This window comes from Hyaena hyaena, unplaced genomic scaffold (genome assembly GCF_003009895.1).
Source record: "Hyaena hyaena isolate Hyena2069 unplaced genomic scaffold, ASM300989v1 scaffold_11, whole genome shotgun sequence".
In the NCBI taxonomy this organism is placed as follows: domain Eukaryota; kingdom Metazoa; phylum Chordata; class Mammalia; order Carnivora; family Hyaenidae; genus Hyaena; species Hyaena hyaena.
Window position 1 is genome coordinate 1,966,539 of NW_024080643.1, and position 27,197 is coordinate 1,993,735.

A 27,197-nucleotide genomic window follows, 5' to 3' on the forward strand; every position below is an offset into this window, starting at 1 on the left:
AGCTGCTGTTACCCCCTGCCCCCAGGTTTCAAATGAATACTTTGGCATTCCTTCAGACGTGACACTTTATAATACAGTCAAAGCCCAGAAAAATCAGAAAAACAAGCAAAGTCAGATTTAGGAAAGAGTTGATATGATATCTAATTTTGGACTATTGTCCCCCTAAGGTTTAAAGGTTTCTTTATAGCTTTGTGTGCGACGGATAATAATAATAACAGCAGAACATAATGCTTTTCATCTTCAAAGTACTTTGTAAAATGTTGGCCCAAATTCTTTGCTCAAATACAGATACGCCAGTAAGTAACAAGCAATGGCAGGGTTTTGAGAGCAGGTCAGTTCGGGGCCAGTAACCGATGATTTTTTTTTTTTAATCCTCTGGGGAAATGCGCCCAAAGACTAGGGAGCTGTGGGCGCATAAGCTAAGTGAAGGTCCAGGTTAAGAAAGCAGAGGAGGGGGGCTGATGAGGTGTTGCTGGAGGTGAAGGTGAAGGTTCGCTGGGAATTGACAGGAGAAAAATGGCTTTTCGTGCCACAGTCACTCGCAGAAAATGTGTCCTATGTTTCTGAGCATTAACTTGATTTTTTAAGATTACTCTCCTCCTCCCCCATTGTAGCATCAAGAGCTCTTCCAGAGTAGTTGACCGCAGTTTGTTCTTTTATGGCTAAGTAGGACCAGCCCCCGAAAGGGGACGTGGCATGTGCCACGGCTCTTCTCTGCCCACCGTGCCAGCCAAGGGCAGGCAAGGTGATGGCACAGTACCAGGATGGATTCCATCCATCCAGTTGTATAAAACTGGGGAAACCAGTTGGTTTTTCACTGGAAAAGCCTAGGGTTAAAGTGGTGCTGATCGGCATGGCTGGACTCTTCCTGGGACTTCCTCACTTACTTTGGATAAGTTTATCCATGAAATGACCCTTGGTTTCTCTGGTGTTTGTTTGTTTTTAAAGAAACAGAGGCACAGAGAGAAACCATGAGAGAGAGGAATGATTTTAAATATATATTTTTTGAGAAAGACCGCGTGCAGGGGAGGGGCAGAGAAAGGGAGACAGAAGATTAGAAGCAGGCTCTGCGCAAATAGCGGGACTCGAATTCGTGAACTACGCGACCGTGACCTGAGCTCCAGACGGACACTTAACTGACTGAGCCACCCAGGGGCCCCCTACCTTGGTTTTTAGTACAAATCGCTCTTTTATGACTTCCCAGTTACACCCACTCACCAGTAGGAGTTCTGCGCAAATTAAAGAAATGGGAAACACGATTCTCATTCCAAGTTGTAAGACAGATTCCACTTTGAGAGGCAGCTTGGAGCAAGTAGCCCCAACAAGGAAAAGATACCACCCCAATCAGCCTGCTTTGCGTTTTCTGCCTCGCTTCTGATGGAAGGCAAACTTACGTCCTTCCTACCTGTGTTGGATCGGTTCCCCGATAGGAAGAGATACATACTCATCCTTTTAATGCTGACGCCGAGAGAATTCGTGTAAGGAACAGTTCGTAAGATCTCTGACTGCCTCTGGATGAGACACCTTGTTTTGGGGCTTTTGTTTTGTTTTTCCTGTGAACTGATCTTCTTTATCCTTATTTTATAGACGTGCCCAACGGATTTCACATTAACTTGGAAAAAATGCCCACGGAAGGAGAGGACCTGAAACTGTCATGCACAGTTAACAAGTTCCTATACAGAGACATTACTTGGATTTTGCTGCGGACAGTTAAAAACCGAACCATGCACCACAGCATCAGCAAGCAAAAAACGGCCGTCACCAAAGAGTACTCTATCACTCTCCATCTCACCATCAAGAATGTCTCCCTGGAGGATTCAGGCACCTACGCCTGCAGAGCCAGGAACATACACACAGGGGAAGAAATCCTTCAGAAGAAAGAAGTTACAATTAGAGGTGAGCACTGCAGCAAAAAGGCTGTTTTCTCTCGGATCTCCAAATTTAAAAGCACAAGGAATGATTGTACCACACAAAGTAATGTAAAACATTAAAGGACTCATTAAAAAAGTAACAGTTGTCTCCTATCATCTTGATTTGTTGTCACTGTTGCTAATGTTCCGACTCAGAGGAGATGCTCCTCCCAAAATGAGTTTGGAGATGATAGGAGTGATATTGAGCCCCCAAGGTCCCAGCTCTGGGCTCCCCACTCAGGCTGAGGGGCTCTGCTCGCTGGGGCCGACTTGGTGCGCGTTTGGATTTGGAGGATCCCTGCCGTGCATTCTGGGTTTTTTTGTTGTTGTTGCTCTTTGCTGTCTTCTCCTGCCTGATAAACAAGAACCTGGGACTGATCCTTTCCTCCCACTCTGATGCCAGCCTCTCTGTATTTTTAAGTGTCGAAGCTACCGCAGACTGAATAATTTAAACGCGTGTGCTGGCGTCTGCCAAAGATGGACGTGAATGAGTTAATCTTCCAGCTCAGAACGAGTGCAGTTGACTTTGAGACTCTTACCGGACCTCTGCCCTGGTTTTATTTTGTACTATTTCCTCTGCTCTTGATTTGTAAATAGCACCTGCATAGCAAGTTATAATGCTTATTTATTTGAAAACGCTTTTTTTTTTTTTTTTTTTTTTACATTAAGCACATTAATCTTAAACCGGCGTTCTAAAATGGGCCCCAGGAGCGCAAGATGGTGGTGTCATTCAGAGGTATTAAAGCTTTATCGCAGTATGAATTAAGAATGCCCATCCACGTCCAGCCCACTCGTAATCCAGGTAACCAGGACACCAATCAGCACAGGGCCTCGGTGTGGACTATGTAGCTACCAACGGCCTCTGGAAAAAAAAAAAAAAAAGTGGATCCTGCCTTCATTTACATGTATTTGTCCCCTGGTTATTCTTTTCAAGAACTCCCTTCTATTTAACTGATGGCATTCAGAGACAAACTACGATCTGTTTATCAAGAAATCGAGGCTATTGGGACCGAAAGTTGAATGCATTCTTCTAAAGGTGCCCATCAAAAAGAGTCGACTTTTCCCATATGCAGATGGTAATAGGATTTTTATGGGGAGTAAGAAACGGCAAAACCACAGGAGCAGAATCCCGAGCCGTTTAAAAATACACACCGTGTTAAAATCAGGAGAGATTACAATCTCTTTTTGGAAGCTTGCATTTGAGGGGAAAGTGACTTTTTCACCAACTTAATATGCATTGTTCTGTTGTTTTTTTCACTTATGATTGATCATTATATGTGACTTGCACGGACTATTGGAAAACAACCTCCAGGGACCGAAACAGCCGGGGCTGAGAACCCAGTGGCCAGGCAGCTCAGTTGAAGGTGACATGATGACAACTTCTCAGGCTTGGGAACTCACCAGACTGTTTCCTCCTTTAGGTAACAGACTCTGTCCCACGGCTAAACTTGTCTTTCACGTGGGAATTGCTTTTGTCAAATGCGAATGAGTAAACAATAGCATTTCCCCAGAATGCCATTTTCAAGGAGCCCCAAATGCTCCGAAAACAATTAGGAACCTGGAAGTGGTCAGCCCAGAGGAAAGAATAATCAATTGTATCTTGAAATTTTACCTATGGCTCTTTTCGCCTGGCGTCTTTGTTCATTATAAGTCAGCGTGTTCCTTCAGGAAACAGTGCCTCAATGCCACAGATCGCAGGGACTCGGTTTGGACTAAAGCTGAAAAAGCAAATAAAATGGCTAAGGAATCGCTTGTGAAAAAAGACGGTAAAGCAGACCTGAGGAATCGATCACTTCCTTCCCCTTGAAATCGCAGTTGCAGTTTTTTGCAGGGAGGGGAGGGGCGGGGCAGGGTGTTTGCGGGAGATGATCTTAAGAATTCCGTAGAGTAATTCATTGTTCACTGTGGAATTCGTCCTTCCAGAGAGTTTCGAAAAGAAAGACCAATTGGGTGGGTTGTGCTTTCGTATTAGTCACTCTTTTGGGTGTGGAGGAAGGGAGGATCACGGGGAAAAGAGAAAGAAAAGAAAGAGCCTAATCTGGAGAATGATTGAGTGGGAGCAGAGGACGTGAGGCTGGTTCCTCAGTCCCCGTTCCAAGTGGAGAAGAGAAAACGGTGCCTTTATGAAACCTGGCAGGTCTCTGGGACCGTAGCACCGAAAGCTAACAGAAGAGCTGGGTGGGGTCTGGCTCTTGCCAACCAGCAGAAATATTCTGTTAATTCCGATTTTCTCAGTGTGAAGGGGTCAGACCCACTTTATTAGGTTGTGGAAACCAGCTACCCATTTCCATCCAATCACTGCGGGTTTAGAATAAGGGTTCCGTGTACCCTTCTTACTTACCATGTCAGAACAGACTCTATTCTATATACTAAGTATGAAGGGCAAATGGATACAATGATTTCCCTGGCTGATTGCTCGTTTAAGAAACCAGTCAAAAATGAGACTTTTCGAGGGCATTTTTTTTCAGAAATGGGTACAAAGAAAAATATGTTGATATGAACTTTGTATTTAATGAGGAATCCTATGTTCATTCTGCAGCCTTTTGGCTGCCTCTCTCTTGTCTGAAGTTTGTCCAGTGCAGATAGGGCTTTTGGGAATTCTCATGTCACCGTTTCCCAGTACACCTGTCAGGGAAGCCAAGTCCTGTCCATATTGGTGTCTAGCTTGTAGCTCTGATAATAATTTGGGGGTTCGGAGGCCCTGTGTTCAGACTTCCCTTTTTATAATAACGCCTGTGGACAATGATAGATTATTTTATCCTACTTAGTGCATGGGAAATAGTAAATATGGTCGGGGGAGCTTTTAAAGGTGTAACTCCGTGAACTGTGTCTGAGTTCCAAATGAGATCTGTCACATTTGACTTGCCACTGTACTCGACGCTAAATAGTAATATGACACTGTTCTTCGTTATCTGGTCATGTTCCACTGATCTGTTTAGAGTCTTTACTGTGTTAAAAAAAAAAATATGTCAAAACTGTAACCATCAAGCATGTACGCGTTATCAGAGTGGAAGATGTTGATCCCTGGCTGCATTTTCTTGGGGGGAAAACCACATGACAGATGGCACAGAATGCCGACACAGAAATGTGGAAACGGTTCTGCCTAGGGGTGGGGGTGGGGTGCAGGATACAGCAGGAAAGATACACTGACAGAAGGGGAGAGGGCCCACGCGGTCATTCATTCCACTCTACGCTGGAAGGGTTTCTATGTCAGGGCTCTCCGCTCAACCCTCTCTTTCGCCTTCAGATTTCGTGGTGTAAAAAGTGAGGAGAGACCAGCGATAAGCTATGGAAATCAAAATTTAATGAGGACACCGTTCCTCCTAAGACATAGTAACCCTGCCACGTTAATACTGTGTCAACATGCTGATCACCTTCCATGCTAATCTGCTTTCTAGCCTGAGATTTCCCAGTGGCTTCAATGAATGCTAATCCTGAGAGTTTCCCCACAGGAATAAAAAAGAGAAAGGTTTGGGGACTCGGCAGAACCCTGCAGGGACGTGGAATCGAAGCCGCGGCAGTGGCTCACCTCTTAGAGCACTGTATTCCCTCCCACGCTGCTTTCACAGTGTTAGTACATTCAGATGAGGAAGTGCACAGTGGTCAGAGAAAGCTCACACTAATTGAAGCCAGTGGCGCAGAATGTGTAAGTGACGCCCAGACTCTTTTGGTTTCTGTTCCAGGATCTGTAACCAGGTTGGGAGGAGAGGAGGAGGGTTTGGGAGGGTTAGGAGTTGCCCTCACTCTTTCACCTTGGGAGCCTGAGCTACCCCTGCAGCACTCGCCTAACTAGAATGTATACATATCAGCAGGACTGACTGACTACTTCGTTAAATAGAGACACTGTACTCATTGGGGCCTTGGGGTACTGCTGTTCCAATGTAGGATTTTAATGTTGTAATGTATTGCATCCTAATGTATTAAATTCATGTTGTTGTACTATATTGGTTGGCATTTTATTAAAATAAATTGTATTGTATCATATTTGTATGTTTTAAGAGAAAATAATATAAAATACAATACTTGTACTATTATATAGTGCAAAACCCACAAACCTTTGCCTCTGCCTCTTGAATTAATCCTTTGGTTGCTTGCGCTGGGGAAGGGATGGAGGAAGGAAATCATCAATAAAGCTTTCAAAGTTCATGAAATTCTCCTGTTTGGTCTGCTGCCTTACAACTTAAGTCACAGATAGCTGAGCAACATGGGTGTGCCCTCACAAACACATCTATAAAAGTACCTACAAAATTTCAGTAGCTCACCACGATAATACTATGATTTCTGTAAAAATTCATTACGAGCCTATATCCAAAACCATGTTTTTCCTTTTTGAGTTCCTCAAACAGTCTGCACAATTCTCAGGTTTTTGTAAAGCTGCTCTCCCAAAAAGAAGAAGACTAGTTGGCCCGGCAAAACCCCTTGATACTGAGATCTAAAAATACAGGGTTCCATTCTTCATTTTACTCTGCGTTCTGACAAATGTCCATTGATTGTTAGCAATTCAATAAAGACGACACAGCAGGTTAACCACAGAAGAGGAACAAAATATGAATGAAACCTTACGGTTGAGTTTTGCTGTTTCCCTCTATATGTGAAGTATTGATGTGCATTTATCACAAAAGAATACAACTAACGAGTAATAACAGTTCCCTTTCTTTGTTCACTAGATCAAGAATCACCGCATCTCCTGAGAAACCTCAGTGATCACACCGTGGCCATCAGCAGCTCTACCACGTTAGACTGTCATGCTACTGGTATCCCTGAACCTCAGATAACCTGGTTTAAAAACAACCACAGAATACAGCAAGAACCCGGTAAGAGACTATCTTCCTTGAATTCCGTCTTTCTCATTGTTCTCTTCTTCCCTTAGCTCCTCTCTTTTCCTTTCTGTACATCTAGAACCATTTGGCGATAGAGCTCTGGGTCATACTTATGTTAATTTTTTTTAACGTTAATTTTATTTTTGAGAGAGAGAGGGCGTGAGTGGGGGAGGGCCAGCGAGAGGGAGACACAGAATCCCAAGCAGGCTCCAGGCTCTGAGCTGTCGGCACAGAGTGTGACACGGGGCTCGAACCCATGAACTGTGAGATCACGACCTGAGCCGAAGTGGGACCCTCAACCGACTGAGCCACCCAGGTGCCCCATCGCTTATATTAACTTCTAATGAGGACTATTAGAACCAGTTCTTTTTTGCACACCCTATTCCTAACCCTGTAGAAAGATCCATATGGAATCTGCTTTAAATGGTGCATTCATAAAGAAGTGGTAAGAGCCCCTTAGAAAACAGGTCAGTTCAACTTAACAACAAAGTGGGGAGTTCGTTCCTTGGCTTGAGGTATGACAGAGCTTTGAACACCTGGTGTATATGAAGTTCAGAGTAGTTTTATAAGCTTTTTATTTAAATTTTTATTTATTTTTGAGAGATAGAGACAGTGTGTGAGCTGGGGAGGGGCAGAGAGAGAGGGAGACACAGAATCTGAAGCAGGCTCCAGGCTCTGAGCTGTCAGCACAGAGCCCGATGCGGGGCTGGAACTCATGAACCGTGAGATCATGACCTGAGCCGAAGTCGACGCTCAACTGACTGAGCCACCCAGGCGCCCCATAAGCTTTTTAGTTCACCTATATCAATTTTAAAGATTTGGTAGCAAGAAGTCTATTTTAAACAATTGAAAACTGGTTATAAAATCTAAATGAATGGTCACATCTTAAGTTTCTTTCAATAAAAAATATATTTAAAAACAGACTTAAATTGGTAAGTATCAACAGTGTCTGTTGCCTGCCTCATAATTTTGTGGTTAAACAAGATGAACTTGTTTATAATCTTTAACTAATAATTCCATTTCAATGAAAAATCAAATTGCCATTTATTTACAATATCCCAGCAAACTAGATCAAATGACTAGCAGTGTGGAATGGTCCTTAAATGTGAGTCCTCTGCTCAGAACATAATCTCCATTGGAGTTTGATGTTCAGAAAGGGGTTGTGGTAGAACATCTCCAGTTTTAACGTATCTTAGAAAGGCCTTCCTCTAGGCCAGTCCCCAACTCACCCCGTCCCATCATTTTTCTCCATAAGCACGCTAGGTCATTCGCTTCATCATCCACACCAGTAGCTGATGACCGCCCCTTCGTCCTTCTCCAGTCTGTCAGCAGGCTGAGCAGGCTATGCCTATGAAAGATGACCTATTTCTCAAGTCCTTCCTTCCCTCTGCTTTCCTATTCTCATTTCCTGGGTCCAGAGAACATCTCCTATCTGATCTCTCCGCCTCTTTTTTCTCTCTTTGCATCTATTTTCGACATAGCTGGATAAGAGGCAGCTCTAACCACGTCCCTTCCCTGTTTCAAGTCTTCACTGGCTCCCTAGTTTAAGACCAAGGTCAGGCATCTGACAGAGGAAGGCCTCCACAACTGGCCCTCTCTACTTCTCCAACCCCATGCCCACCTTCCCCTGTTGAATCTTATATTCTAGCGATGTCCAGGCTCTTGTTGATCACTGGACTCATGCTGCTTCAACTCCCTCTGCTTCTATCATTCTTATGTCCCCGCTGCCTGGAGTACCTTCCTTTCATCTAATGCCTACCTGTCCTTTAAGACCCAGGTCAGGTGTGCTTCCTCCAGAAAGCCTTACTCAACTCCTGCAAAAATGGGGCAGGTCCTCCAGGAGTCTATTATTTATGAATGCTTCTCTTCTCTCTTACGGAGTTGTTCCATGATTGTCAGCCCATCTGTGGATTATCTGTATCGATTTCTGCTGCTCTCTTATTCTGCTGTATCATCAGTTCATGTGTAGGCCCTCTCACAACATGTTTATCATCATGTCCCATTCGTCCTGAGGGCTGACAGTGCACCTACGTCTTACTTGCATCTTCTGTCTCTTTTTATCTTCAGAACCTGGCATGGTGCTTGGCAATCGATAAACATTTCATGAGTGAATGAATGAATGAATATTTTTCAAAAAACTTTATTCTTTCCTTAGCAAGGTTCACCTGGTAGCACAAATGTCTGGACTTAGGGGTGGTTGGGGAGACTATATCATAGAATATTTAAAGCTAAAGGGCCCTTTGGAGTATCTTTATTCCCATTTGTAGAATAGAAAATTTAGACCCAATGAGGTAAAGTGAGTTTCCCAAAACGACACACTATTAAAAAAATTTTTTTAACATTTATATTTTTAAGAGACACAGAGAGACCGAGCACAAGTTGGGGAGGGGAAGAGAGAGAAAGAGAGGGAGACACAGAATCTGGAGCAGGCTCCAGGCTCTGAGCTAGCCATTAGCACAGAGCCCGACACAGGGCTCGAACTCACAAACCATGAGATCATGACCCAAGCTGAAGTCGGACGCTTAGCCGACTGAGCCACCCAGGCATCCCAATGACACACTATTAAGATAGATTGTTACACAGAAAACTAGTCCCTTGTGGCATTCTACCGAAACAGAAGGATGAATGTATACGTGAGTAAGTACACGTATTTATGTCAGGAAACAGTGCCAGGAATAGTCTCCCTTTAGAAATTCAGAGTTCACATTAGTGTATTAAAGACCCCAAGAAGTCCTATGCTAAAGAAACCAGGCCAACTGCCTTAAGGTATTCCCCCAACTAACTTGATCACCAAAAACAATTGTAGAAAATATCAACCTAAGCTGTTGGATGTGTCTTTGAAATACGTAAATTTGGCTGAAGTTCAGTTTTCATACTTTGGATGTGGGTTAAAGAATTAGGGTTGAACTGGGGCACCTGGGTGGCTCAGTTGGTTAAGCCCAGTATCCAACTCTTGATTTCAGCTCAGGTCATCATCTCATAGTTTGTGGGTTCGAGCCCCGCATCATGCTCTGCCCTGACAGTGTAGAGCCTGCTTGGGATTCTCTGTCTCCTCTCTCTGCCCCTCCGCTCTCTAAATAAATTAATTAATTAAAAAAAAAAAAGAATTAGAGCTGAACCAGTTTTGAAAGCTCATGAGCATTCTGGGACTGGAGGGCAGGCAAGGCAACAGAGTTTACAAAGGCAGTTACTACAAATGGAAAAAGATGATGACGTGTGAGGGAGGGATTGCACCCTAGCATTGCCATCGTGGGTTAGAGAATTGGGGCAACTCACTTCTCCTTCCTCTCTGAGCCTCTGTTTCCTTATTGATAAAATTGGGAGAATACTGACCACACAGGGATGTGGTAAGGTTTAAATCAATTAATATAACTAAGCTGGCCCATAGTTGTGGCTGAGCAAATGCTACCCTCTGACCTAGCTCAGTTATATAGGAATTGGCCAATGAGCTATCAGAATTTGTTAGAAGGTGTCAGAAGAGTTAATTAATAACTCAGCTCAAAAGTCAAACAATTCTAAATCCAATAAAGTTATCTTACCCCTTGCTTTCTTTGATCTTCAGAGGGCCAAGAGAGAAGAGTATCTAAAAGGAATCTTGTATAAATTCTTATATAAAATCTTTAAAAATATCATTGTAATAGGCTACTATTGGCATTTTTTTAGATCACATGTACTAAGTCTTCCATTTTCTCTCTTTATTCACTCCTTAAAACTACTATAGCCTGTTGGAAAGGAATCTCTTAATTTTCTGGAATCAGCTCTTCATGCATATCGCATTTATAAAGTTTCATAGATGAGATTTCCAATTTGAGGCAGCAAATTCAGCAGCCAATGCGGTAGACATCATGACTATGACCCTTGTGTTTGTGGATGCAGGCATCTTCAAAAATACCAATTCTTCTGTGGTTCTTTCTTTTCTTTTCTTTCTGTTTTTTTTATACAAACCTGTAGGTAAAGATTACAGGTAACTGAAATGTCTTGACTCACTGTTTATTCCAAAGCGAAACTGGAAAAAACATGAAGATCACGGCTCAGAGAAGACTGAAAACTAATTCACGTTATACTAAACCTTTGGAAAGCTATACTGAGAATAAATAATATTATTTAGAATTTATTTAATAACAAAATATATAATTATATAATTATATATATATATAAATATATATATTTACAAACATAAAGTACATAATTAAGGGGGATCTGTGTGGCTCAGTCGCTTAAGTATCCAACTTCAGCTCAGGTCCTGGTCTCACGGTTCGTGGTTTGAGCCCCATGTCAGGTTTTGTGCTGACAGCTTGGAGCCTGGAGCCTGCTTCGGATTCTGTATCTCCCTCTCTCTCTGCCTCTTCCCCTCCTTGCACTCTGTCTCTCTCTCAAAAACAAACATTAAAAAAGAAATGAAAATATACAATTAAATATATGTAATGCAATATATAACTACAGCATTTACAAATATAAAATATGTAATTAAAGGTTAATAGATAATGGTTTGAAATCAGTTAAGCTAATTATTTCACATTATTTCAAGCCCGACAGGGGGCTTGAACCCACGAACTGTGCAATGATGACCTGAGCCGAAGTCGGATGCTCAACCGAGCTCCCAGGCACCCCTATTTCACATTTAAAAGCCAGAAAATAAACTGCACATCCTTTAAAGACTTGCGACATGTGGCGACTCAAAAAAACATTTATGTACTGAGAGGGTTTCAGTGGCCTTGGGTCATTGATAGGATCTGGCCCATCTTCCTTGTCATTTGTTAAATGACAATGCACTCTCGTCCAAAGAAAATATGGGAGAGGAAGCAGGGCACACGTGAGAGCTCGTGCTCAGGACCAGTGGCCATAAAATGCCTGTTGAAAGCCCATAAGGGGAGAGCTTTCCTCCTCCCTCCTCGTTTCCTTTCAGGAAACCCTTCAGTGGGGCACGGCCATTCTAGAGAAGAAATGCAGTTTTAAGAAAGCCTGACAAAAGCTGAGTAGTACTTTCTTGGGCCAAAGGGCATCTGCAGGAACAGAGGGGTGTTAAGGATGCAGGGCCAGGAAAGCGTGTGCACAGGGGCCGCGAGGCAGCCTCCACCAGGGCAACCCCGAGGAGAAGAAGGCACCCAGCAAAGCCCACGTCCCCTATCCATAAAGTGGCCTCCAGGCCAGCCCAGCCGCTGTCTCTCCAGGGCCTCGGGGGTGGGGTGGGGAGCACCCAGTTGCCACTTACTCCCCGCCACTCATGGAGGGTCTTTATTTCCGCGCCTGGGAACCCCAGAGGCTGCCTCCACTGGGCGTCCTTCGTCTCATCCCAGCACATCGGGACTCTTCCTTTCCGTCGATGTCTGGCTTATTTACAGTTCACGTCACAGAATGGTTATTCTCTAGTTTTATGTGCGCCTCTTTTTAAAACCTCTGAAGACAGAAACTCCTAATAGGCCTTCGTTATCAAGCAAGACTATCTTGAGCATTCACCGGGCACCAAGGCACTGTGTGAGATCAACAGATGCCTCGTTTACTTTCCACAGCTGTCATCGGCCATAGGTACGGTTGGGAGATGCATTTGGCAGGTCTAGTTGAAGTTCACAAGCACTGACCAGGTGCCTGCTACTCTTCTGAGCACGTCGCTAATGCTGTTACTCATAACAACCTTAGGAGTCTTGCTAAATTTTGATGCTGTTTCGTGCAGTATAGAATGAGGACACGGAGGAGAAACAGAGAACTAGCTGAGTTCAGATCATAGAGCCAGTGCGCGGTGGTCAGAGGCTGGGACCAGACTCTTGCCTCTGGAGCCCACACCCTGCACCCCGAGCGTGTGGGGCTGACTGCGCATGCATATCGCTCCCAGGAACAAATAAGCACCAATTTTAATGACTCCATGGACGTTAACATCATATTTTTTAAGATGATATTCTCTCATTTCTAACCCTTAAAGCTTAAGCTCGCTAAAGACTATCGTTTATTTCTTAAATGTTAAAAATGTAAATCATATTAAAAATATTTAAAACATCTTTTTTCTAAAGCAGGCATGCCCACAGGGCAACTGGCTAGATGGGTTGAACATGTGACTCTTGATCTCAGGGTTGTGGGTTTGAGCCCCACGTTGGATATAGAGATTACTTAGAAATAAAATCTCAAGGAGGGCCTGTGTGGCTCAGTCAGTTGAGTGTCTGACTTTGGCTCAGGTTCACAAGTTCAAGCTCCGCATTGGGCTCTGTGCTAACAGCTTAGGGCCTGGAGCCTGCTTTAGATTCTCTCTCTCTGCCCCTCCCCTGTTCATACTCTGTCTCTCTCTCAAAAATAAATAAAACAGGTAAACACTTAAAAAATAATAAAATCTCAAATATTATAAAAGCAGCCATGCCCCATATCAAGTTAAAATTATTTTGAACCCAAACCCAGTTACTTTTAAGTTTTAAAAGGTTCAAAATTTATTCCATAGCAGCCCAGCACTCTTACCTATTCAACAAACATCTGGAAGGCAATACTTCATATCTAGTGCTGTGTACGCTCTGCCAATACAGCAGAGAATGAGAAAACTGAAATCCAAATAACCGAATCTCTAAAGTAATGAGTTTGCATAGGTGTTTAAATGAACACAACCTCTTTCAAGCCACAAGCATGGGTGCTTAACGTCTGCACTGTATTCATGCCAGTTGGGCACCAGGGTTAATGAGCTTAAAAACATAACAAGGTGAATTAATAAATGGCACACATAGAAAATACGTCTCCATCACAGGATTATGATATCTTGAATGCATCAGTTAATTGAAGAATACATCCTCTGTGCTTCCATATTCCTACTTCAATGCCGTGCAAACAACAGATTCTCAATTATTCATTGTTCATTGAATACACAGAATGGAAGAGAGAGAGCAGGAGGAAGGAAGAGAAGATGTACCAGAAGCATAAAGACAGGAGAACTTCCAAACTGGAGCCGAGGAAAGAAGCCACTCGGAACTCTAAGGAGGGAACTAATCTATGCAGAGTGTTGAAGAGAAAGGTGGTCTGAGACATACTTACCTTGAAAAGACAGGTGAAAAGAGAGTTGACCAGCCAAGTGAGTAGGATATACAGGACCAGACAGGAAAGACAAATGCAATACGGAAGGACTGATAGCAAGTTAGGGTTGAATTGTTCTGTCTGGTGGCTGTTTTGAATATGGTTTGCTTCTCAGGGGTCTATACAGGCAGCAAAGCTCATCTAAGAAACGTCCATTTCTGTTGGGTTGGAAATTGAGAGGGTTTGCCCCCAGCCTTGGGACAATGGTCTAAAGTCGCCTTGGAGAACATAGGACCTCCTCTTCGTCGCTTCTCCAGCCACCTTCTCGAGGGACCGGCAGTTCCTTCAGAATGATCAGAAAGTCACCTTTCTACCCCACGCTCTTCCCAGATTCTCCACGCAGGACCTAAAAATGCCAAAGGCTGTGACACAGCGGAGCAAGCAGGACAGGAAGGGCTGGTGGCACTGTAAGGACACCAGATGAGGGTGCAGAGCTGATCCAGAAGAAGGCTGGTCTGGCGTACAGTTGCTTGGATACAAGCACAACCCGCCCTCCCCCCCCGCCCCCCAGCAAGTGATTGTGCAGAGAAAATGGGATTTCTGGAAAAGTCATTCTAAGGCTGGAAAGAGTAACCAACTTTCCTCCGAGAATATTTAAGAGCACAGAAAACAATGCCGCTCTGAGATGTTTCTAGGGGAGCCTTTCCTAAACTGAGAAACCGTTGGGTCAGAGAACTCTGGCTTAAATGACATTTCTGTGGCAGCTCTTAAGTAGCCTGGGGCTGGAGGAGGAGAGAATCCCTCTGACCCGCGGATTGAGACTGCTTCCTCAATTGGATCTTGGTTACTAGGACGATTTATCCAACGACCTGAAAGGAACATCTTTCCTGTCACCGCTAGATGCCTGACACCAAATACGAGGTTTAGTTGTACCCCGGACAACAATATAAACCTAGGGGGCGTTCCAAATATGTTGCAGAACCAAAATTCCATTTTTTCTAAGGATCAACTTCCATTTAGAAGGTGAGGAGAGAGGAGTGGAATTAAGGAAGGAGTACAGTGAGGTGGCAGCAGGGAGAACATCTCCCTGGTGGGCCCTGCTGGAGTTCAGAGCTGCAAGCCCTGCCCCGGACGAACGAGGATCCCTGACTTTGATCACCTCCTGGACATGGCGAAGAAATGGAGACTGACACTTCGGGCAATTCTGCAATTGCCTGTTAATGCTTGGCTGGCTCAGTGAGGCTGTCAAGTCCACCTGTAGAGTTCTGTGGTTTATACCCAGAAAAGTAAAATAACCCCTGGGTAGAGTCCCAGTTTTGTCCTGAAAATCTCTAGAAGTTATTTTTGGAGAATCAATCTTGATACCCACCCAAATATCTCTTTACTGAAATACTGTCCGGTTTCTTTAGGGCTTGCAGGTATGCACATACTATATGTAGCTAATCATATCCTAATGCTTTGCCCAAAGAAAATTTCCTGGACCCACTTTCCAGTACAGCATCCTCATCCCCATTCAGCCCAGAGAAGCCTCCGGAAAGGTGTGAGCCAGGCAGGATCCAGCCAGAGGCACCACAGGGCAGGCAGTATAAACCCACTCATAAATAGCAGGGCTGCCTGCTGGGTGTTTGAGTCTTTAAGCCCTTTTGAAAGTCCTCTTGATTTTCAAATGAAATGAAAAATTTAGACCATAAGAAATCAAAATGAACTTGAGAATGTGAGCATCACTTTAGAAAGAGCCTCCCCCCCCCTGCCCTTTGTTTTTTTTGTTTTTGTTTTTTTTATTGTGGTGAAATGCACATAACATAAATGTTACCGTTTAATTGTTAACGTGTGCAACTCAGGGGCACTAAGCACAGTACAATGTTGCACAACCATCAACACTATCCAGTTTCAGAACTTTCTCAGCACCTCAAACACAAACCGTATACCCATTAAAGCTTTTGACTGTGAATGAACTTCGTCTTTTGATTCTTTCTGTGACCTCTTGCAACGCACGGAACTGGAGTTTGAGCATGGCCAAGATCAGCAGCCTGTTTTGTCAGTTGACGACTGGCCAGTGCTTGAGGGACTAGTAGAGAAAAAGAACTGGGGAATGAAGAGAAACAAAGAGAAGAGAAATCGAGACATATGGGGGTGTGATGGGGGAAGAGAGAGCTCACCCCAGAGATCACAGGATTGCACCCTGTCCAAAGTCACCCCCAAACTAACAGCCACTGTCTGGGCACTTAGAGTGGGAAGGGGTCTCCGTCCCCAATCTACAGTTTGCTGCTTAGACTGAAGACTGCCTGACTATCTACCTTAGATCATTTTGCACCTCTGTCTCTTAGTGGAATGATTAAATGAGGTTTCTCTATTTCATGTGTCCAGAATTTACTTTGGAAACCCCTCTTCCCCCCAAGTACAAACTTGAAACAGTTTAACCCAGACCGACCACGACAGACAGCAAGGCAAGGCAGCTGGGGAGTGCCGATCCAATTAAGAAGATACCCAAACAGATGTATTTGCAGATAACCTAGTCCATGAATTTGCCATTGTTTACCTGACTGAACACAGTCAGACAAGAAAGTTCGTTTCTCCTCCACCCCATATTCAAGGGATGGCTTCATTTTTGTGTTATTTTCTGCTAGGAAGGACCTTTAAACAATTAGATTGAATATTAGTTTGGCCATCTCATTCAACTCTGTCATAATTCAACCGGCCATCACTGAAAAAGAAAAGAAAGCAGAGCAAACATATATCATGTACCCCAACACACACACGCACACACACATACAAGCATAGGGGGCCAGTCTTCTGATGAAATGGATTTTGGTTTAGCCTTTTTTATTTTTAAGTTTTTAAAAAAATGTTTGTCTATTTTGGGGGAGGGCAGGGCAGAGGATCTGAAGCAGATTCCGCGCTAACAGCAGAGAGCCCAGTGCAGGGCTCAAACTCAAGACCAGCGAGATCATGACTTGACTTCATGACTTAAGCCGAAGCTGGATGCTTAATCAACTGAGCCACCCAGGCGACCCTGGTTTAGCCTCTTATTGCTTTAATCCAAAATTATAAATTGTTGTGAAGTATAAATCTACTTTTCTTTCTTCAAAAATATTTCCTCATTGTATATGCATAGTCAGTATTAAAGTTTTGCAAATGGGGCACCTGCTTGGCTCAGTCAGTTAAGCATCCGACTTTGGCTCAGGTCATGATCTCACGGCTCATGAGTTCGAGCCCCTCATCGGGCTCTGTGCTGACAGCTCAAAGCCTGGAGCCTGCTTCAGATTCTGTGTCTCCCTCTCTCTCTGCCCCTCCCCTGCTCACACACTCTCTCTCAAAACTAAACATTAAAAAGAATTTAAAGGTTTGCAAATGTTAAAGTATTTGGAGGTGTGTGTGTGCGTGTATGTGTGTGTGTGTAATATACCTTTTACACTTTCATTCAGTGACTCTTTGCTGATGGTATAAGAGGCCCATGGTTTCATTTTTTTAGGTTTATTATTTATTTTGAGAGAGAACAAGTGAGCACAAAGTGGGGGAGGGGCAGAGAGAAAGGGAGAGAAGAGAGAGAAAATCCTAAGCAGGCTCTGCATTGTCAGTGTGGAGCCTGATGTGAGGCACAACTTCATGAACCCCGAGATCATGACCTGAGCCAAAATCAAGAGTTGGACGCTTAACCAATGGAGCCAGCCACGCACCCCCATAATTTCATTTTTTAAAATGTTTATTTTTGAGAAACAGAGACAGAGCATGAGTGAGGGAGGGGCAGAAAGAGAGGCAGACAGACACAGAATCCGAAGCAGGCTCCAGGCTCTGAGCTGTCAGCACAGAGTCCGACACGGGGCTTAAGCCCACCAACTGTGAGATCATGACCTGAGCTGAAGTTGGACACTTAACCAACTGAGCCACCCAGGCGCCACCCCGCCATAATTTCATTTTTAAAACCATCTTTTTAAAACTTATATAATATGTGAATACATTTTCGTTGCAAAAGATCACAGAGTAGGGAAAGAGCATAAGCTATAAAAAATGCCCTTATGGAGAGTTAGCACATGTCAAGTATTTGGTTTGTATTTTGTCAACAGCTTTACTGCTTTTTGCCTATGTATGTGCATATGTACAAATTTAGGGCATTCGTATATGTGGAGCAAATAATAAAATGGGATTGAGTCATTCATTCATTCAACAGCTATTCACTGAACACGAACTCTGTGCCAGAGAGAGAGAAAAGCCAGCATCTCTAAGATAAATTTGAGTTGAGATCATGCTATGTGTTTTATGACTTGCTTTGATCACCCTGTATCTTGGAGGTCTTTCTATGTCCGCACTTAATGTCCTGCTTCATTCTTCTTAGCATCCATACCCTTTACTATGGTATGTATTCCCATAATTTATTCTTCTACCAATGGAAAACACTTTCTAGACTTTAGCCTCTATGCAGTGCAGTACTAATACTTTACTGGTCATAGAAACACTCCTTCACTATATGCAGAGTGGCCACTTTGGATGAATGGCTCTATTCTGCAGTATCAATGCACCCAACCTCATGGAGGGGCTGTGGCAAATCTGAACATATCACAAGAATGCGTTGAAGCAGGAATGAGTGCGTGTGTGTCTTTCCATGCGCATGTGTGGGTTTATAATTTATAGATATTAACTATACAACCTCAGCTCTCAGCTATGTCTAACTATGGACTTAGCACCTCTTGACACGTTTTGTAAGTGCCTGAATCATCTTGAAATACTTCATTAGAACAACAGTAAAGTTCACAGTGAAAGGGCATGAGAATGCTTTTCATTTTTAAATGTTTAGAAATACATGTGTTTTCGGCACAGTTTCATGGTGCTCGCTTCAACTGTAACCCCTTCACGTCAACCAGTTTACAGTTTCTTGACAGCTTTTGGAAACTATTCTGTTAGCATACCCCAGTTTTGTTAAGCAAGTGAAGCAATAGACATTGTCCCAAATGAAAGGACCTTTGTTTTTGGCTTTTTCCTTATTCAGTGGTTTCATGAAGAGGAATATTATACAGCATTTCTCCCCAACTGTTCTCAATCTTATTATTTTCCAAGAGCAAAGAGTCTCTGACCCATCAGATCTCCTTTAGACCGTGTGTTTTGAGCATCTCATAATTCTCTTCCAACTTAACACATTATTATAAGGCTGCTTTTCACCGTTCTCAAATTTTTTCGCTCTTCGTCAACATTTTTTTCTTACATCTGCAAATGCTTTGCCATGTGGCTTGACCTCAGGGTAAGATTCTCAGCAGAGAAAGCAGCAGCCACATGGTGACCATTCAAAAACACTAGAATCGTTTGCCTTTTTAGTGCCATTTAATGAGTCCACCACCCTTCACTTCCCAAATTCGTCAGCCTTTGCAGCCTTGGATTTCTCTTACCCATAGTTTTCCAAACCTCCAAAGTTTGACTGGATACATAAAATCTCCTGTGTTCTTTGTGGGAAGTCGGTCAGACATCCAGTCTCTGGTGCTCTTGGAACATGTTAGCCATCTTTAATCTCTGTTTTGGCACTTCTGGTACTTAGGTCAGATACAGCTCTTAGCCAATCAGTTCCTTTAAGAGGTATCAATCTAGGGATGCTTGGGTGGCTCAGTTGGTTAAGCATCGGACTTCAGCTCAGGTCATGATCTCACCCGTTTGTGGGTTCAAGTCCCACATCGGGCTCTGTGCTGACAGCTCAGAGCCTTGGAGCCTACTTCAGATTCTGTGTCTCCCTCTCCCTCTGCCCGTCCTCCTCTCCCCTCTTCTCCCTCTCTCTCAAAAATAAATAAACATTAAAAAAAGAGGTATTAATCTAAAGGTATGATTTACCATGTACCTACAACTCTATTCATCATCGTCCTCATAGCTACCGTTTATCAGAAATATATCATGTGTTGATTTCAAAGAAATTATCATTTCGTTGGAGAGCCAACACTATCATAACAAAACTTACTTTTTAAAAATTTTTTAAAGTTTATTTACTTTTTTTTTTAGTATTCTCTACACCCTATGTGGGGCTTGAACTCACAACAACCTCAGGATCAAGAGTTGCATGCTCTTCCAACCAAGCCAAGTGCCCCACAAATTTACTTTTTATTTTATTAACTAACATCTATTAATTACCTATTCCATGAACCAGACATTTTGTCATATTCTAGAGAAAATGAAAAATGAGCAAAATGTAATCCTTACCTTTGAAAAACGTACACATAATAGGTACAAGTCAATTTGTAAGTATGTAATATGAATGGTATAAAACTCCATGAGGTACAAATTAGCCCCCCTGAGTGGAGTGATCCAAGGAAGCTTCATGGAGGAGGTATCATCTGAATAGGACTTTGATGAATTGGATGGACATGTTCTCTAAGTCAGAAGTTCCGCCGCTTAGTTGAGCAATGAAACTGGAGTCATTGATCAGACTACCAGGCCATTGTAGGAAACAATACATCAGATTTTTGTGTAAGGATCAGGGAAAAAACACATGGTATGCATTACTTTAGTCAAACAGGCTAATTTAAAGGATCTACTAATTCATTTACTCAGTGATGAATTGGGTTAAAGTTCTATTTCATGCCCTTCCCCGGACAGTGTGCTGCTTATATATAAAGTGCCAAGATCATTCTTCACCTTATGGTATCAGGGAAAGAAATAAAATTAATCATAAATCCCTTGAAAATACAAAAAACTGAAGAGGTTGTGTGTGTGTGTGTGTGTGTGTGTGTGTGTATTATTTTGAAAGAGAATACCAAGCAGGCTCCAGGCTGTCAGCACAGAGGCCAATGTGGGGCTCAAACTCCCAAACTGTGAGATCATGAGGTGAGCCCAAATCAAGAGTTACAGATTCAACTTACCGAGCTACCCAGGCACCCTGGGTTGTACATATGTTTACATTTTAGACTGTCCCCCATAGATAAACATATAGACAAGCATCGTCACAAACTCTGATCTAAAACCCGCATCAGCAGCCAGCACAGGAGACGCTACAAGTCCCTGCCCTGGGTACCGCCACCAGATTTCCTTGGAGGACAAGTCCCTGCAAAAACAAGTCCGTGTAAAATTTTACTTGAGCCTTTGAGGTTAATAGTTTAGCAGACCTATGAAACTACCTGAGTTTAGATGTCTAAGTTCTAGGATCTAAAACTCTTTGAATCTTAATAAAATTAACTGACATACAACGTTACAGACGGGAGAGTTGGGTATATAGGTCATAAGTCAGTACCACCACATAGGGAGGACTCAGCATTAACTACTACCTTTCTCAGCTTCATAATACTCAGTGAACGCTGCAGAGCTCACTCCTTTCCTTACCCCCTCAACTCCATTTTCCATGCTTTTGGTTTATTTGGCCATTTCCTCAGTTACTGAGTGTCTGCTCTCTGTGGGTGCAGTGCTAGACACTGAGGTCTCAGTAATGAATAAGGCAGTGGAGGGGGCACATAAGAAAGTCAGTAAATCTACCACAAAATGTTAAGTGTCGGGGTAGAGGCACGTGCAAGGTGATGACAGAGTAACAGAGGAGGGGCCCAGGAGCATCAGAAGATGCTTTCCAGAGCATGTGGGTTTGTCTTGAATGAAGTATTAGTAAATGAATGCTAACTGTGTTGCCTGGGCGGCTCAGTTGGTTAAGCATCTGATTCTTGATCTCGGCTCAGGTCATGGTCTCATGACCCAAGTCGGGCTCTCACTGACGCACGGAGCCTACTTCAGATTCTCACTCTCCTTTCTCTACCCCTCCCCTATCTCTCGCTTTTGCTCTCTCTCTCTCTCAAAATAAATAACCTTTAAATAAAATTTAAAAAAGAAGAATGCTAATCAAATGCCAGGTCAAGAAAGTACTGTGTAAAGTCATGGCGGCTTATCATGAACTGCTAACCGATCAGTATGGCTCATACCAAGGATACACTTAGAGATGTAGCAGGGTCAGAAGCTGGAAAAAAAATAGGCGGGGCCAGACCACAGAGGTCCTTGCCTCATTAAATATAATAGTGTCATCCATTGTACCTCCTAAGTCAAAGCTGTGTCTAATTTACGCAGCATACACATTTCTCTTGGCCCTCACAGCAAATTTACGTAAGTTGATTTGGTTGCCACCATTTAGAAATCATAATCTTTAACATGAAAAATCCAGATTTCTGTCTTCTATTTAAAACTTCAAAGACAACACTGGACTCAAATTCCCAGATTCCAATCGGTCGGAGCTAAGTTAATACTTCCACCTTCTGATGGGAGACAGGCCTTCAGCATTCCACAGACATAGTCCCTCTCCCATGATCTCATCCCCAACTCATTTCTGTTATGTGCCCGGCCCCTGAAGACATCCACTCTTGCAAATCCCGCTCTGTGCCCTGCTGGTCCGATATGATACAGCTTCTCTCAGTAAAGGGAAATAGATCGTGTTTTGACAAGAATTATTATTTTTAGTGGCCGGAAATTACTTAGGTGATCCCTCTAGAGGCAAGCAGGCCTACAATTAAATTATCTTATCTCAACAACACAAAGTGGAACATCATGTTTCTAAGTGAGTTCTACATGTTAGTTCTAATGATGCACACCCAAAGGGGAAAGAGAAAATTCATATATGGTGACTCTTGAAAGCAGCCCATACCATTTTGCATCACAGCAAAATTACAACATATCTAGGAACAAATATACCTGAAGAGTAAGCTATTTAAAGAGAAAACCATAGAATTAGCAACTGACGTAAAAAAGTCCCGAAACAACCCAAAGATATTTGATATTCTTGGATGTGAATATTTATTGTCAGTGGAACATTTTTGGAGCCATTTCTGTAGGTCAAAAATATTGGCAATTTCATTTGTTTCAACCTAAAAATAAATATGCAAAATTTCTCCAAAATTATGACATAAATTCAATGGAATCCTCATCCACTTCCCAATAGTGCTTCTCACAGAATTTGTCTAGCTAAAACTGAAATCCATATTGACATATAAAGGACCGAGATAATTATGAAGAAGAAGGGATCATGCTGTACTAAATATCAAGATGCATGTTATCAAACAGTCGTAACTTGTGTGCAATAAATGGGTCACTGTAAACTAATAGAGAACCTACAAACAGAAACACAAATTTATGGAAACTTGGTATCTGACAGAACTAAGAAGAATAGATTATTCAGTAAATGATCCTGGAGTAACTGGCTATTTATGCAGTAAAAATTAGATTCTTAACTCACACCACGCCCATACACTCCCCAGAAGAAAATCCAGATGGATTAACAACCTAAATGAAAAATGACAAATCTCTAAGTAACTCTTCTCAAAAGATTTTTTGAAGAAAGTATATAAGGGAAATGCTTTATATCAGAGTAGGAACCCATTTTTTTAAAACAAGTAACAAGAGGCCCCTGAGTGGCTCAGTCGGTTGACCATCCAACTTTGGCTCAGGAGTTTGAGCCCCATGTTGGGCTCTGTGCTGACAGCTCAGAGCCTGGAGACTGTTTCAGATTCTGTGTGTGTCTCTCTCTGTCCCTCCTCCGCTCACGGTCTCTGTCTCTCAAAGTAAATAAAAAAATAAAACAAGCAGCACAGAGGATAATGGAGAATATTAATAAATTTGACTACATTAGAATTTTTAAAGTTTTTGTATTAAAAATTGACGAAACAAAGCTTAAAAGACTGCTCATAAATGTTGGGGGGAACTTAAGATTAGTGTCCAAAACAGAGAACCCAAAATCACTGCAAAAAAGACAACTAGGCTAATAGAAAAATGGACGGAGGACATGAAGAGGTAATTCACAGGAAAAGAAGCCTTCATGGCCAACAAAAATGGAAAAAAGTGTCCACCTAGCTGGTAGCCAGAGAAACATAGATTAACATCACAGCGAGATGTGATCTCAGACCCATCATTTTGTCATCAATTAAAACATCTGGTAGCACTGAGGATTGGGAAGTATGGCAGAGGGCAGCTTGTACTCAGTGTGGTGAAAGTATAAATTATTCTTTTGGAAGACAATTTTGTAATTCTTGGTAGAGTTGAGAATCGGTGTACTCTATGACCCAGCAGAAGGAAATGTGTGCATAACCAGGTATGCCTGACTGTGTCAGATGCACATTGCAGCCTTCTTCAAAGAGCAAAAAGGCAAAAACTACCTTATAGTGGGAAAGTGGATTTTTTTTTATACAGTGAGTTAAATATGAGTTTTATACATAAGTTAAAAATGAACTTCAGGGGTCCCTGGATGGCTCAGTCAGTTAAGTGTCTGATTCTTGGTTTCAGCTCAGGACATGATCTCATGGTCCGTGAGATTGAGCCCCGCACCCAGCTCTGCACTGATAGTGCAGAATCTGCTCGCTCGCTCTCTCTCTCTGCCCCTCCCTCTCCTGCCCATGGGCCCTCTCCTGCTCTCTCACTCTCAGAATAAACATTTGAAGAACAATGAACTCTATCTGCATCAAAGAAGATAAATATCAACACATCATTAAATAGGAAAAGTTGAGAAAAAGTAAATACTGTATGGCACTATTCATTTAGAATTTTTAAAGCCACGAAACAATATTACATATTCTATGGAGGACATACCTATGTGGAAAAAACACAAAAACATTCATGAGAATGATAACATACCGACTTCAGGATAGTGATACTTCTGGAGAGAAGAAGAGAGGGAATAAAGTATCTATGAATTTTATTCACAAAAAAGAGGCGAGGGGTCTAGAGCAAACATGGCCAAAAGCTGACATCTGACTGTCTTCGTGGTGGGCACATGGGTTCTGTTTTTCCTGCACTTTTAAATGTTTGGAACGAATCACAATGAAAAAGTTAAGAAGAAAGCCCTTTGCGGAAGGTGACCTCCTCACTAGAATAAATAGCCCCTGTATCATAGGGACCAGGTCAGGTAAAGTTAACGACAAGGTAAGGCATTAAAGAAACTAGGGGACACAACTACGAATGAGTTCAGGCAGATTTGAGCGATGAAGAAGAATAGTGAGGGTAGTAACTGGCCTGTGTTTGCGAGAAGGGAAATAAACAGCGAGAGAATGAGAACATGGATGGTGGTACGCCAATGTCTGCACTGCTTGTCAGAGCGTAGTGTGAGGGCCAGTCGGGAAGAAGAGCCTCACTGGTTGGCTAGGGACACCCTCTCACCCCGTCTCCTCCTCCACCTGATGAAAGAGGAAACTGGCAGCGTTAGCTCACGGCATCCTTGGCACTATGTTTTCACCTTCATAACTACGCTGCTGTCTCCTTGAGTGAAATCCAAGGTCTTGGGCTTTATTTGTTCATTGTGGCAGCCTTAAGCCAGGATTTGAGCGATAGAAAGTTGGTAGAGGTCAGGTCTGCTGCGACGCAGACACTCGTGAGTAAAAGATAGCTGCTTCCATGAATGGCCGCTGCCCCTGATGACCCACTCTCCAGCCATGCTTTTACTTCCTACGATTCCCACAGGTGCCATATCTTCCCCTTTCCAGAACTTTTGCCTAAGTTATCTCAGCTGGTCCTCAAGACAGCACCATAAAATAGGCAAAGCAGGTATGATTCTTATCATGCAGATGGGGAAAACACCCAGAGGCATGAAATGCTGTAGCCAAGGTTGCGAGCAGAGTCTCCTGCTTTCCCCCGTTTCCTGGGCTTAGAAGACCAGAACCATCTCGCGCTCCTCGCTGTCCATTCCTGCTTCCAGGAGGGAGCAACTTGTGGAGGTTGTTTCTACCAAGCGTCTGTTTGCATTTCTTCCTCACTGCTTCCTTTCCCACCCTCCAGATTGGGGTCCTCAGTGCTCCTGCCTGGATTATAGCTGCTGAGCTAGACTCCAGATGCCCCTTTTCCTGCACTGCAGCCTCCACTGTATCCTCCTTCTAGACTAAACTTCCTCAAACATCGCTTTCCTTAGGTCATTTCCCTGCTCAAAGATCTCTGTGAGCCTCTCTTTCCTTCTCCACTGAAATGGAAACTGCTTGGCCGGGGTTTCAAATTCTCCTCACTCTGCGCTCGCCCTTTCTAGTCAGCTGCTCCAAACGAGTGCTTTGAAAATACAAATGGCTAACAAGTCATCTATCAAATCAGCAAAGGTTTGTGTTTTGTATTTTTTTTTTTTTTTTAGATGATCCTGCTCATTCCTGGTGGGAGAGACATAAAATAATCTCTTCTCCTTTGCTGGTAGACATGTTAATGGGTGTAACCTTTTTGGAAGGCAGTGTGGTTATAAGGATCATGAGCTTTTGACCTAATACATCTTTTCTGAAAACATATTCTAAGGAAATAATCCGAAATATACAGAAATCTTTACACCTAAAGATGTGAATTGTACTGTTATTTATAGCCATGAGCAGTTAGATGTAACTCTCCAGTGGCTTTTTTTGGTGCTTAGAACAAAATCCTAAATCCTTACTTACCGTGGCCTGTGGTCATTCATGATCAGGCCCTGCTAACCTCCTTTCTCCTGCTTACTAACTGAAGTCTACAGCGGTCTTTTCGCTGTCCCCAAAACTCATTCCTGCCCCAGGGACTTTGGAGCCACTCCTCCCTATATGTCTCAAACGCCCCTCCAGGTCTTCAGATGGCTCATTTTCCCTGTCTATCAGGTCCCTGCTCAGACTTTCCCTGACCCCCCTCCATAACCCACGGTCCCCTTCACCTGGGTTAGTTTCTTTTTTTTTTTTTTAATATTTTTATTTCTAGGAGAGAGAGAGAGAGAGTGAGCAGGGGAGGGTCAGAGAAAGAGGGAGACACAGACTCTGAAACAGGCTCCAGGCTCTGAGCTGGCAGTCAGCACAGAGCCCGACGCGGGGCCCAAACCCACGAACCGCGAGATCATGACCTAAGTGAAAGTCGGACGCTTAACCGACTAAGCCACCCAGGCGCCCCTACCTGGGTTAGTTTCTTTACAGACTTTATTGTTACTCGAAATTACTTATTTGTAATTCTCCAAAGCTATAATTTGAGCCCTTTGTAGGCGAGGATTCATTTGTCTTATTACGATATCACCAGATCTAGACAAGTGGCCAGTATATGGCAGGGGCTCAAAAATATCACCCAAGTGAACGAATGGTTGTTAAAAAGAATAAAGGGAAAATATCTGAGAGGAAAGACTGTAGGTTTGTTTTACATTTTCTTTAGGCTTTCCAGTATTTCTCAAGTTTTCTATATTGGATGTCTTTTATAATCGGGGGAAATAGAAACTATTTAAACTTAACAAAATATAGCCATTCAATACACATTCATTTCAGTGGCATGGCCTATTCTCTGGCCTGCCTTCTCTCTGTGCCTCTGATAATCCTTTAAATTTTTTTTAATGTATTTTTTTTTTAATTTTTGAGAGAGAGACAGAGGGAGACAGCATGAGCAGGGGAGGGTCAGAAAGAGAGGGAGACACAGAATCCTAAACAGGCTTCAGGCTCTGAGCTGTCAGCACAGAGCCCGACGCGGGGCTCGAACCCACGAACCACGAGATCATGACCTGAGCTGAAGTCGGACGCTTAACCGACTGAGCCACCCAGGCGCCCCTCTGATAATCCTTTAAACTTCAGCTCAAAGTCCAGTT

The 27,197-nt window shown here is 43.0% G+C and overlaps 1 protein-coding gene across 6 annotated transcripts in view; it reads left to right on the plus strand.

The window, feature by feature from the left end:
- Nucleotides 1-27,197, plus strand: part of FLT1 (fms related receptor tyrosine kinase 1) — a 182,002-nt gene that overhangs the window by 100,320 nt on the left and 54,485 nt on the right. For 4 of the 6 annotated variants that reach the window (XM_039254971.1, XM_039254951.1, XM_039254960.1 and 1 more), the window contains exons 15-16: nucleotides 1,588-1,896; nucleotides 6,578-6,724. In XM_039254971.1, coding sequence (XP_039110902.1) covers nucleotides 1,588-1,896; nucleotides 6,578-6,724 — 456 coding nt within the window. Of the gene's footprint in view, nucleotides 1-1,587; nucleotides 1,897-2,579; nucleotides 5,965-6,577; nucleotides 6,725-13,572; nucleotides 13,740-27,197 lie in introns of those variants that run through there. The other 2 variants (XM_039254979.1, XM_039254987.1) reach the window with 2 other exon arrangements.